General features: G+C 39.6%; 1 protein-coding gene across 4 annotated transcripts in view; it reads left to right on the top strand.

The window, feature by feature from the left end:
• ADK (adenosine kinase) overlaps positions 1–13,065 on the top strand; it is a 188,162-nt gene extending 175,097 nt beyond the window's left edge. For all 4 annotated transcript variants that reach the window (XM_063434341.1, XM_063434342.1, XM_063434344.1 and 1 more), the window contains exons 9-11: positions 2,864–2,978; positions 10,012–10,098; positions 11,586–13,065. In XM_063434341.1, coding sequence (XP_063290411.1) covers positions 2,864–2,978; positions 10,012–10,098; positions 11,586–11,710 — 327 coding nt within the window. In that variant the 3' untranslated portion in view covers positions 11,711–13,065. The remainder of the gene's footprint in view (positions 1–2,863; positions 2,979–10,011; positions 10,099–11,585) is intronic.
• The last annotated feature ends 898 nt before the right edge of the window (positions 13,066–13,963 follow it).

Raw genomic sequence — 13,963 nt, 5'->3', positions numbered from 1 at the left:
CACTTATTATAAAAGTTAATATGGTAATCAATTAAATTCGACATCCGGTTCAAATGGAGTCTCATTATCAATATGAGAAGTTTAAAACAAATTGGCACTCATGGTTAATAAAATTCCCTATTTAATTTCAATTATAATCTTTCTCTCTATTAATAGTCTAAAGCAGGGGTAGGCAACCTTTTAGCAGCACTGTGCCGATATAGGATTGTGATGTCCTGTAGCGTGCCGGTCCTATTTTTTTTATAAATCGAGGTAGGTGTGCTGCCGTATTCTGCTTGTGTTTGTACTGTAATTGCTTTGTATCATTGTATTTGTGCGTATATATGCAGGGCTGTCTTTAATAATGACTGGACCCTGGGCAAAGCATTTGCTTAGGGCCCCCTGGACCTTGTCCCCCCCTTCCCAGGCATGCAATCACGTCCTACACCTCAACACAGTGGTGGACCTAAAGTAGAGAGGTGCAAGAATTCTTGGCGGTCTCCCTGTTGCACGGGTGATTAAAAGGTAGATCCCTATCTGTCGTGCAACTCCAGAAATGCATTGACAGCTGGGGCTCTACCATTTACTCATGTTTGCAGGTCTGTATTTAGCACTAAGCAGTTTTTGTGGAATATGTTTGTATGTGGTGTTGGCGTGATTGCAAGCACACACACACACACAGACATACTGACATACACACAGACATGCTGTCATACAAACATACTGCCACACACACACAGATACTGACACAGATATACTGACACATAAATAGACATGCTGACATACAAACATATTGACACACACACAGATATACTGACACACACACAGACATACTGACACATACACATGCTGACACACAAACATACTGACACACACAGATATGACACACACACACACTGACAGACATACTGACACAGACATACACTTTAAAACTCACCCTCCAGTTTCCTACCTTTCCTGTTGGTGGCTGAAGGCGTTGGGAGTTGGGGTCTAGAGCTCTTGGCCAGCCCCCCTCCAATCTGCCTACTCTTCTTTCCTGCGCGCTCCTCTCTTTGTGGGAGGAAGTGATGCGTGGCCGTCACTTCCTCCCAGCCTGCTGCCGAAAAGCAAGGGGCCCGCTCGCGCTGTTAAAGCACCTCAGCGTGTGCCGGGTCCCTGCTGACCTTTGTGCATGGGCCACCCGGTGGGCCTCCTTAGTGTGCAGATTACCAGCCAGAGGGTTAGAAATAGTTGAGGCCAGCAGGGCTCACGGTGCAGCTGCCCAGTTTGCCCCGCGTTAAAGAAGGCCCTGCGTATATGAGCTATTATATTGTTTATGTTCATGAGTAGTTTATGGTATTGTGTATGATACATATGAATGTAAGCTGTGTATGGGTGCTGCTTGTGGTATTGTGTGTGTGTGTGGATGGATATGTGAAAGTGTGCGTTTGATAGTGTGTGGGGGCTGTTTGGGGTATTGCATGTGGGGTTGTGTGCATGTATGTGGATTGTTAGTGGTGTTTCGTTTGTGCGGATTGTGTGTATGTTTGTGTGTGGGCTGTCCGTATTATTTGTATGAGGGGAGGATTATTCTGCATTTCTGTGTATATCTAGCAGTGTGGGTGGCTTCCCTGGGTTCCAGTAGGGACAAGTCTGGCCAGGTACATGTCAAGGACAGGAGCTGCAACAGCAACTGCGAGCTGCTCTACTGCAGTGTGGCTTCCTATTCACAAGTGCTGGAAGGAAGTGATCTGTGATCACTTCCTCTACGTGCTGCAATGCATAAATTGAGGATTGTCCTTCACCACCTTTTCGGATTAGCAAATATCTGAAGTTTTACTGGGACTCCTGATAGGCCAGAGCCTGTTTGACTCTAGCAGCCTTGAGTGCCGTGCAAAGACACCTCGAGTGCCGTGCATGGCACTAGTGCCGTAGGTTGCCTACCCCTGGTCTAAAGTAATAGATGGCCTTCTTTTGTATAGTTAGTTTAGGAATGTCTTGTAATTTTTAGGTGTATTGTTACGTCAAATTCATATTGATGTTTGTTGGAACGAATATTGTTGTAATGATTGGCTTTTTTTTTTTTTAAATGATATATAGAAAATTTACATATTGAACAACTATGTTTATATGTTTGTGTTAAAATAAAATAAAAAGTATAAATGGAATATATATATATATATATTCTTTGTTCAGCATTTTTTTCCAACAGCTGTAAAAATGTCACAGTATTGAATCTTAAAGAACTGTCCTATGTATTTCCCTACAAATATTCTGGTATTTACACTGGTAAATATGATTGGGTGTTTAATTTGGCAAAATGACCGTGATAGTGGGAGCTGAAATCCTGACTAGTATGTGCATGCACATCATGGCAAATCTGTGGGGATTGCCACTCATTATCTTGGACCCCACTGAAATCCTAGGGGTAAAGGCAGACTTTTACTTCCCCTCTCCCCCTAAGGCATTATGGAGCTAATGTATAAAAATCCAGTATCTTTATTAAAATGTTCTTAATTTTCCCTTGTTTACAATTAATCTGCAGGAGATTTCCCATCCACTTGTTTTTAATGGTTGTGTTGTGTATGTACCATAAACTCCTGACCAACAGGGGGTTTATAAGTTAATCATTTCACTGCTGTTTGAAGCTGCAGTTCTAGAGTGGTTGGATGAGGACTGGCCAGCAGGTCTGTAAGTGTAAGTGTACGTGTGCTCTGCTGTAACATGCCCATGGGTTAACTGCTTGGCAGTAACACAAGTATCACAACCGTCTCGTCCAGTTACTGGTCTTGCCAGAGTTCTCACGTTACAGATAATGAAATATTTACTTAAATGACACGTTGTGGTTATTTTGTTCATTGTACACCTTTTACTGATGTATTCCTTTTTTCTTTTCTTTTTGCAGACAGAAGATATTAAGGAAATTGCAAGAAAGGCGCAGGCTCTTCCAAAGGACAACACAAAAAGGCCAAGGATTGTTGTATTTACCCAGGGGCATGAAGACACTATCATGGCCACAGGTTTGTCTTGCATATCTGCTTTGCATCATAACTTTTTTTTTTTTTTTTTTTTGAGAGATCAGAAAGTATAATCGAATAGCTAGATGTTTTGATATTGTGTATTCTATCAGCACTGTAACCGTCATGTATCTTAAGGGGACACTATAGGCACCCAGACCCCTTAGCACAGCAGCTGCAAACAGATTAGTGACTTCGGCGCTGGAATCAGGTAAGTGAAAGTAGGGGCATCTCTTGGCGTACCACCTAGGTAGTTTCTCTCAAAATTAGAAACTAGGGTGCACATAAATATTCAAGATGGCGTTAACAACAATATCTAGACTTCCAGCCTTTCCAAAATCAGTAAGTTTAATATGTGACACATCTACATAACTTATGTTGAAATCCTTTGTGATCTGTTCCAACATTTACTTAGATACAGACTTTAGCTTTTTAATAGCATAGCTGGTAAAATATTGAGATGTTTACTGTATGCTATGGATCCTAGAAAAAATCAAAGTGACCCTTTAAAATATACCTTTGCACCCAGCATCTTAAGGGCTTTCTTGGTCTTTGAGAGAGATGTCCGATTTCCATTGCTCATATGACTGTTATTAGAAAGAGCTCTGATCCCTTCCTGTGAATTTATGTATCTTCTCTTCTCCCAAATGCCCTTCCCCTCGGGTTTAAAATTGGTAAACGTGATTCAGACAGGCATTGTAAAGGCTCAGAAATGAATTATCCAACTTTTCCATTTGTATTAATGTCAGATATCTCCCATCTCCCGTCTCTGGTGATTCACCTTGTCTGTCAGTGGATCTCTCCTGCGTGACCCTTGATTGCAGCTTTTGGCCATGTCTTTGATTTCATAAGCGAGCGCTCTGCGTAATTCCGAATCCGCCGCGTTGAGACACACGTTTTGAGGAAGGCTGAATCAGGTCACTTTTCCAAGAGGCATCAATTTACTGTAAACTGGATAGATAGCTACGCTAAAAATGTCAAATGTGATCTGTTAAGCAGTCACACTAGAGATTACCAAGAGACACATGGTTCCTGGCTGTATGTTCACAGGGTGTGTAGCCTGTTATATGAATCTGTGAATATCAAGGCATTAGACCACTGAGCAGATAAGCCTTGCGCTCTGAGAATCACATATTAGGCGGTTATGCTGGACAGCTGCTAGAAAGTTAATAAATCGGACACCTAGCATAAGTCTCTTATCAGAGCCGTTTTTCCCAGCACTGCCAAATGGAAAAGCAATCCTTTATCATGTCTGCAGTATAGTGTGTGTTAATATTTTGTGAAAGCTCAGAGGAGTTTATTTTCTCATTTAATGATACCTGTTATTTTTATTGTAATTTGTCCAGATTTCTCCAGATAAAGTAGTATTATATTTATATGGTGGACAGAGGTTGTTTAGTTCTATCTAAACTATGATCATTTTTTAGGCTCTTTGAGGCGAGATGAACAAATCTTCCCAACTTATAGTTGTCTGTTTGTATTTAGCCCTTTTACTACAGGGTATTGTGAATATTTGGGTTTTATTACCTTGCACCAGTATGGATTTTTTTAAATCAAGTCTATTTAAATCACTAGTCAATAGTCATTGAGACTCTATTTAAATCTTTTTTTTTTTTTATGTAAAGAATAATTCCTGCTGGTTGATATAATCTTTTATATTTACAGACAGATTAAGATTTCATATTTAGAATAATAACGCTTTAGTTTAATTATCTCAGAACGGATTTGTTATATGCCACTAGAAATGCATAGATAATTATAAAATTATTGCAAGGTGCATTATCTCCAAATTGGTTAATCACTCCTGTTTGGAGAAAGTAAATTCAAGGTGTTCATTGTGTATATATAGATATGCAGAATAGCCGTGAGATTAATGGAATTTAGCTAACATTTGAATAAACAATGAATATAATGCCTCATGCTACATAATTAATCTTCCATGCTGAGTAACATTTGGACTATAATGCATCTAAAATGGTGGCTCCAACACCATGACCACTTCAGTGATTTTAAGTGGTCATTGTGCATGTAGTCTTTATGTGCAGCGTTTAGCTATTAGATGCTGCACATACAGAGAGAACCTCTGGATGTGCAACTCCTCCTCTGGTAGCTTCACTGGAGTGTCATTAGCCAGCTTCAAACTAGAGTTCCAGGCTGACGAACGTCAATTTTGTACCACTTTCATTGCACAGAATGTCAATCATTGGCTGAGAGTGGTCCGCTGACTCTCCCAGCCAGTGAATGGTGAAGGCCGCAGCTTCTGTAAAAACCATAAGCGCGTCACTAGACCACCAGGGAACATCAAAACCTGGCAGGGACTAAAGTAAGGGGCAAGACGTAGCTAAATAGTTTGCCCTATTGCCAGGGTACCAATACTATCTAACCCTTCAGATAGGCATACATTTTTCTCCCAAAAGTAATTTGATTTAAATTTAAAAAGTTTGCTTTCCTATCAGTTACTATCCACCTTCTTTTTTGACAGCCTTCTATCAAATGTGTTTTAATTCTTGATCTTCTAACAAATGTTTAAGTATTTTGAAGAAAAAGCAATGCATTATTATTGCATTCTGTCTGGTCATTGTAGAGCTGCAAACATGGGTGTCTTGAAGGGGACTGTTAATCCACACTTTGGATTCTTACAAATCTTTTTAAAGAAAGCTTGTTTTCTGAAGTGTATTCTGTTGCCTGGCACACTTTAATAGCCTGTGGATGAGATACAAAAATCTAAGCTTGTGTGTAGGAAAGCAGATTCCATGAGTTTAGGTTTTTCTAATCTCACCACAATCCTAGAAAATGTCTGACATCCCAGCACTGCACTCCTAGTGAACTCACGAGGGGAACGGGTTTTATTCTACCTACTAGCAAATTACATGCCAACTCCTAGGGTAATTTTGTCTAATGAAACTGGGATCTTTTTCAGGATCTGCTAATTAAGACCTTTAATTGCTACAGTAAATGTCTGCCTGGGATTCCCTCTGCTTTTTAATTACATGTATACATTTTGCTGTAAATCATGTCACGTTAATTTGAAGTTCATCAATTACTCGCTAAGCGGAGGGGCTTGCATGACTCTGTAACTGGCTAGTTATTGTGCTTGTCTTTTAACCATTGCTTGTTAAACCTTGTCACTGCTCAGACATAATAATACATGGCTTTTTGCAGTAAAGCCAGAGGCTGGAAATGAGAAGTCTCTTGTTTGTTTGAAGCACCACACTCCTTTTGTCTCAGTCTTCTATCAAAGAAAACACAGATATCGTATGCCTTGATGCTTGCTTCCTGCTCATGGATTTTCATCCCACGTTCTGGAGGATACCTGCTTACATAGTGTTTACTAAATTAGTTGAATAAAAAAATAATTTGAATGACTTCCTGTCCTCACAGCAGTCTCCTCCTGATCATTGCAGCAATCTCTCCTAGTGCCAGCCCCGCAGTGATTTTGTGTAAAATCATGTTGTATTTGTCTATTTGGTCTTTTTTCCATTAACCAGACACCCTCACAGCTCCTCGGGTTTCTCACATCCCCTTAAAAGAAAATTGGTTTAGCAGCTGCCTAAAAACAGATGTTACATGGTGATATACTTCACATTATCACTGCAGAAAATGTTATATTGGCTACCATTATTGTTGATGACAGGACACGCAAATGTTATGTTTCTAACCAGTTCTACATAAAGCAGGCCAACCATAAAAGACTATCCCTAAAAATGGAGAGACTTTGTATAATCCGGGGCTAACTTGCTCTGCATTCTAGTAATCTGATCCATATTCCGCAATCTATCTGACAAATGTTTCTTTTCCTCTCAGTGGTCAGTTTAGTACAGGTTCGACAACTGTTACCAGTATGCCCAGTAATGGGAAAGAGCATATTTTGGACCAATTTAATTTTAGGATAACTAAACTAAAAACAATTCTGAAACCTTTTAGTCTGTTTCTCAGATTGTGTTTTCCAAGAAAGGCATTGTTTCCTGGCAGGTTGTAAAAGGCATGGTTTTCTGACTGTACAGTTATTGTATTTTTAAATACATGATTATGTTAAAAAAGGCCACTGTCACACTGTACGTACATTTTTCCCAGTCGCTTCCTCTTTCCTACTGTATCTTTTTATTTTTTTAAGATCAACTTTCTGTGTCTAGGACTGTTTTCCAAGAAAACTCAATTTTCCTCCATGTTCTCATGGTGCCTCTTTTGGGTCTTTCTGAAAGTCCTGTGAAGTGGGCATGAGCGGAATTTGAATGCACGAGCTAGTGTGGGCAGATGAAGGTGCTGTGGTAAACCGTTTCCTGGTACACTAAGATAACGACGCTTAGGAAATCTAGCCAGAGAATTATTGAAGTAGTATTTAAAAAAAAAAAAAAAGTTAAATGGGAGACCAAGAGGCATTTGGAGGTTATTAGGGGACAATAAAGTGTAGAGGAGTCGAGAGGGGTTAAAAAAAACTGATGCGCTTTAAACTGTGTGATTTCAGTAACATTTTAACCAAAAAGCGCTTTGTGATCGGTTTATCAGTTCTGATATTATTGCTAGAGGAGGATTGTCTTGCTCAGATTTATTTATGGCTGTATTCAACAAACATTGCTAGTAAGAGGCCTTTTTGCCGTCTAGGCAGCCAAGTCCCGGCTCCTTTTAAGAAAATTTCCTTGAAATACTGCTTACCAGTATGTTAAGTAAGCTGCAAGAAAATCCAAGTAAGTTACAACTTGAAAAGAGAGAGCACATAGAGATGTTTAGTTATTCTTGGAGTTTTTGTTTTTCCCCAGTGTCTGTGCAATCCAAAATCCTATTAAAAGGGTTAAAAGTAAAGCTAACAACAATTTCTAAATCATGTCTGGCCTCCTTTACACTTTGGCCATCTCGTATATCATCTCCCCTGCAGAGCTACCCTGAGCAGGCCCCAGATAATCAGGTCTGTGTTACAGATGCTCTTGTATGGAGTATTGTTGGTCCATTGAGTCGGGATGCTCTGGGAGGTTCTCATAACCTTGCTTTGTCTAGTCTTAGCAGACTCCATTGACATGATAATGAACAGTGCAATGCTCGTAACGAGTTGGGTTGTCCTGGCACCTTTCAGCTCCCCGTCTCTCCTCCTCCTGAAATCCACATTGATTTGACGAACCAGCTGCTCCCAAAAATTCTTTGCTAGTTGTCAAGGAGAATAGGAAGCCGGACAGTAGGCTGCTTCATTATTCCTATTTATTTACCGGAGGGAGACAGGCAGGTACTGAGCAATGAGGAGAACCAGGCATCATTATACCTGCTGGGTAGAGGTTACTGATTTATGTAGGGATACCAGCTTATTTTATAATGTCATATTAAGATTTGTTGGGTCAAGTTGCACTATATTTACTCACAATAACCTCCCTTACAGTTTGTGTGAGCTTGGTGCATTTCCTACAGAACAGAAATGTTTTCTGAAAAGTAATGAGTAGTTTTATATTTTAATAGACCGGACCGTAACACCCACGTGTTTTTGCATCTATAGTAGAGCGCAAAGTGAGATCTTGCCCACATGTTGTGTTTCAGCATTTCAAAATTTCCCTTGGCTGTTTATCCGGTGCGGTTCAGAGCTTAAGAAATGACTAAATATGTACTGGAAATGTTGTGTTTTGATTTATTTATTTTTTGTGTCTGTGTGGTTTTAAGGCACTTGGATGCTTAAAAATAAGAGAACCTATAGTGTGTGTGTGTGTGTGTGTGTGTGTGTGTGTGTGTGTGTGTGTGTGTGTGTGTGTGTGTGTGTGTGTGTGTGTGTGTGTGTGTGTGTGTGTGTGTGTGTGTGTGTGTGTGTTCCAGTAGACAAGATTCCAAAATACCATAGCAACTCCAGACCTGGGGAAGAAAAAAACTATTCTTCGTCCAAATAAAAAAGATATCATTGCATACTGCAATACTCTGGTATATTTCGATCTATATCTAGCTGTCTGTATATCTGTATCTATCTTTAGAAGTGCATCCAAACAAGAAAGTATGTTTTGGTGGGGGGTTTTCGCCCTCCTCTTCCACGTTAGCAACACAGTTTCCTTACACATCTGCAACTTTAAAGGTGTCTGTAAATCAATTTTTAATATTTCTCTTTGGTTTTGGGATTGCGATATGCCAATTGCCTTAGCTGCAGGTCTTCCATCTCTTACAGTCACATATAAAATTTATAATGTCCGCGACCTGCAGAAAAAGCATTTAGTCTCTTGGGATTTGTAGTGGCTGAGCAGAGATTCACATTCTATTTTTAGGGTCATAGAAATAAAAGAATTGGCAGAATGCTTCATGCGTCTGTATAGATATTCTTTCAAAACAGAGTTTCAGATCCGCGTAAAATATCAGTGATTCTGCTCTCAACTTTACCCCTGGAAGTAAAAATCATTTGCCCAGCAGGTCACGAGCTGGATACGTGTGGCTTCTAGCTGGTGGTAATCACTGCGTCTGGCCCTTGCTTGTATTGGAGCACCATGTACAGCTGTTACACAGCGATCCGCACACATGTTCATAGCTTACTTAGATGTGTATGCAAGCGTTTAACTTATGAGCGTTTAGAGGCCCCCTTGGGCAGGCAGGGGCTATAGGGAGCGACTGGAAAGGCAACATTACATACTGGAGTTAAACAGATCTAATTTTACTCAGTCAAGTAAGCTCTGCAGTTCATTATAGTGTAACGGCTGAAATAGTGAGGCTTTTAGCTCTCTATGTAGTTTGACTATAACTGCAGCCAAGGTGGTCATATTTTAACAGCTGGAGAGCTTCAGAATGGCTTCCCTATTACATTAGATCTTGACAATATAATTGCGGATTTATAAAGATAATTAATAGACTGTTAACCCCAATCACTCTTAATATTCAGATACATTAGTTCTAGTGTTGCATTTGCAGTTGACCCTTGCCTACAGTAGCTTATTTTAACTTTATTTTGCTAGAATGTCAGTTTTGTGCAGGTTTGTTACATGGTGAGCACTGTAAAATTTCTATTCCAGTTGGGATGTGCAAGTTACTTTGCCGAGAACGTCTGTGGCCGTATACTATTTTAACAGGTTCGTTCTTTCCCCAGAAAATGAGGTTGTGTCCTTCCCTGTAATAGAAATTGACCAGAGCAAAATAGTGGACACCAATGGGGCTGGGGATGCATTTGTTGGAGGTAAGTTGCTTGTGTGATAGTTTTCTTTACAGGCTTGTGCAGTCTAAAGATTAGCTAAGCATTATGGGACATGTCTTCCACAAACCTCTTTCACGGCTACTGATCACGTGAACAGCCCTGGTTCTGTTTTCTTATGTCTTATTTTTTGTTGTAAAATATTTCATTATGTGATGCTCCTTTTCCTTTTCTACATCTTCACGTATTATGATGTTTGTAAAATAACGTTTGCCAAACTGTCGTGGACTATTGAAGCAGCTTTGCCGCTTTCTTTGCATGTTTTGCAAAGACACCCCCAACCCAATAGTGATATTGCTGCTTAGTGTACAGCAGAGGGGAGTTATATTTGCCTGATGCTTTCCCTGTTAGCGCAGCCATCTTGGATTTTCACCTCCTGGAGCTCTGTCAGTGCTGTATTCTCATATATGCCGGAGAGAGTACAACACTGTTGTTATAACATTGACTGTGGGAGTGACAAAGCTGGATGGCAGTAGCTCTGCCTTTTTCTCCAGTTTTGTAAACTCTTCATGCAGGATGTGTGAATCACAGCCAGGGGAGGTGTGGCTAGGGCTGCATAAACCGAAACAAAAGGGATTTAACTCCTAAACGGTAGAGAATTTAACAGTGAGACTGCAGGGGCATGGTCTATACACCAAAACGGCTTCACTGAACTAAAGTTGTTTTCGTGCTCAGAGGATCCCTTTAATTATTTAAAACTACTACGACTAAGACATTATTGTATTTAAACACCTCTAATCTACCCTTAAAATCATATTGTTACTGTACTCTTCTTTTGTTTTATATTGTTTTACTGCATTATATGATTTCTTTCTCCTCCTATAAGGATTTACACCAAGGCAGTGAATTTATTTAGCCACAGATAGGTTCAAGTCGTCAAGTGACTAGAGACCAGCTTTAGATGTTACCAACCTATCAAATAAGATCACATTTCAATTCCTTCAAAATACAATGAGCCCATATATTTTAACAATTCCACAAAAGTGCAATTCAAGAACTGCTTTTACCTATGTATTCACTCTGCTGTGAGTTACAGCGAATTGACAAGGGTATTTCAAATGTTAGACTAAAATAGCTGAAATGGAGATTGTTCCCAATTTGGCTACCATAGCTAACGTTATGCAGTGATCACTCCACAATCCAAGTCACAGGTAGTAACCACACTAGAATTCACTTGTCTCAACATTTCCCATATGTCCTGTAGTGCAAATAGAGAATCATGCTTGTTGGATAGTAAATAATGTTCTTCTTAATCTTTTTGTTAATTGTGTGGTAATGCGTTCTTTTCAGAGGTAAATGATAGCCTATAGTAACTTGTTTCAGGCCAACACATACTTAATTTTCAGCTAGCTGTACATATGAAGTTGCCAGACTGGGCCTCTAATAGAACGCCTTCTTTGGCAACATAACCTCTAAGCTGTTAAATAACTGTAAGCGTTACTGAATCTAAATCTTTGTTTTTATTTTCACAGGCTTCCTGTCTCAGCTGGTATATGAAAAACCCTTGGAAGAATGTATTCGTGCTGGCCATTACTCTGCCAATGTAGTCATCAAACGGGCCGGCTGCACTTTGCCTGAGAAACCAGACTTCAAATAATGCACAAGACAAGACCTAGATGAGAGAAGCTACCAGGGGGTCCCCTCTTCCTTTCCCCACCCCTCCTTCCCATCTCCTACCTGAACATTAAAGGAATTGAACTCTGCTCCTGTCGCCTCCTAAACTGTAACCTCCCCCACTCACTACCTCTGCTCCGAAGACACTTGTTCAGTATTTTGGGGAGGGCAGCTTTAAGTCATTTACAACTGTAACTTGGCACATAGAAGTTAGGTTATCAGCAAGTAATATAATGCACATCTCCAGAAGAACTCCCACACTGCAAACAAAGCAGTGCCAGTCCTTTATAGAACTGTAGCTAAACGAACTCACAGGCCAGTAGCATAAAGGGGAGAAGCCAACTGCATATATTGATAGGCCTGCATATCTCTGGATGCGTTTGCATCTTGAGATCTCTTGCTTGAGAGTTTTAAGTAGAAAACAAAATCCCCTAATTCTTCAAATTCCAAAACACAAATGGAAATGGAAACCTACTGGATTTTCAGGAACAATAGTGTAACTAAGCACGTTTGTTTATTTATGGTACAGTTGATTAAAAGAGCCCTATATATACCTGCTTTATAAGTACGTATGTTTCACCATTATAAATAATAATGTAAAAGTGTAATTGTGACTTAATTGTAATGGTTTTACTAGGTCATTCTCGCCAACATGAATAATATACAGGGGCTGTGATACTAGCGGAAACCTCCTAAAGTTGTATCACCTGCTGGGAATCAAATTTCGGTTTCCCCCTTCCAGACACAGGGATGAATGGGGAAAGTATGTGCCCTTTCATGGAGCAGAAATGCATTTTCATCCCTTACCTCTCCTGCCTGCTCGTAGGCATAATGCTGAGCAGAGATGTGCGCCTCAAACTGCTGCTGCTGTGTTACCCCTCTGTGAGCGCCCTCTGATGGCTGGGCAGCAGAAGCCAGTAATAATATTTGTAATCTTCACGTCTAGACAAATTCTCTATTTCAGTACCTTCTGTGTAAGCTATATATAAATATTCTTTCTTTTTTTTTTTTATTTAATGGTGCACAAGCCAACATAATCAGGTACAGTTATTAAGAGCTGTTTTGGTTTGTTACGATAGGCCAAAATAAATTCTTAACCCGTCACCCGCTATAGGGATCACTGCAGAGCATTATTATTAATTAATGCTTTGTAGGCCTCCGTTGAATTAAACGGTAAAACGCACAGTTTAATCTTTGGAAGGAAGTTCAGTCTATTTTAAATTTAATTTTTTATTTTGTTTTTCTTTTTTTATTGCTGTTCAACATAAACAATATCTCTGTGATATGTTCATATAATGTGTAATTTGATACTGACAAATAAAAAGCTGACTTCTGTTATTTCCTCTCTTGGGTCCTTTTATTTGTTATCAATTCATGCCTCAAGACATTTCCCACTTCCAAGAGTGCCAGAGTACCTTGCCAACGCTCCTTTGTCCAAAGGATTATGCAAAAATATATATATGGTCGCAATTCAATTTAGCTATACACCTGCTAAATTTTAGAATTTCTGGATTGTATAATCTGTAATCATTCATAAATGTAAAAGTAATGAATGTGGGCACCGGAATTTTGGTGTGAATTAAAGGTACTCAATAGTCACCAGAAATATCTTTAGCTTAACAAAGCAGTTTTTGTGTATAGAACATGCCCCTGCCGTCTCACTGCTCAATTCTCTGCCATTTACGAGTTGAATTACCTTTGTTACTGTCTTTGCAGCCCTGGCCACATCTCCCTTGATGTACGAGTTGAATTACCTTTGTTACTGTCTTTGCAGCCCTGGCCACATCTCCCTTGATGTAACTTATTTTAAACATTTTTATCTCCTACTCTGTAAATTAAACTTAAATTACATACAGGAGTCTTCTGCATGGTCTAGCAAACTATCAACAGTGCAGACAAAAAGTGACAATTAAATGACAAAAGTGTCAAACAGAATGTAAAATAAAGGAAGTGTAAACATTAGATAACTCTTGACAGGAAGTGTTTAGGAAGGCTGTGTAAGTAACATGCTGGGAAGGGTCACTAGGGCTGCATAAACAGTGATTTAAGTCCTAAATTGCTGAGAAATGAGCAGTGTGACTGCTGGGGCATGATCGATGCACCAAAACTGCTTCACATACTAAGGTTGTTTTGGCGACTATAGTGTCCCTTTAATTTTTGTGCAGGCTGCATACATTTGAAGTGCGCATGGGCCATACTCTGGTTCTGAATAATGAACTTCAAAAACAAATAAGCA

The sequence above is a fragment of the Pelobates fuscus genome, chromosome 10, assembly GCF_036172605.1.
Source record: "Pelobates fuscus isolate aPelFus1 chromosome 10, aPelFus1.pri, whole genome shotgun sequence".
Classification (NCBI taxonomy): Eukaryota; Metazoa; Chordata; class Amphibia; order Anura; family Pelobatidae; genus Pelobates; species Pelobates fuscus.
Note: the sequence above shows the minus strand (reverse complement) of the source record. Positions and strands in the feature narration are given on the sequence as shown.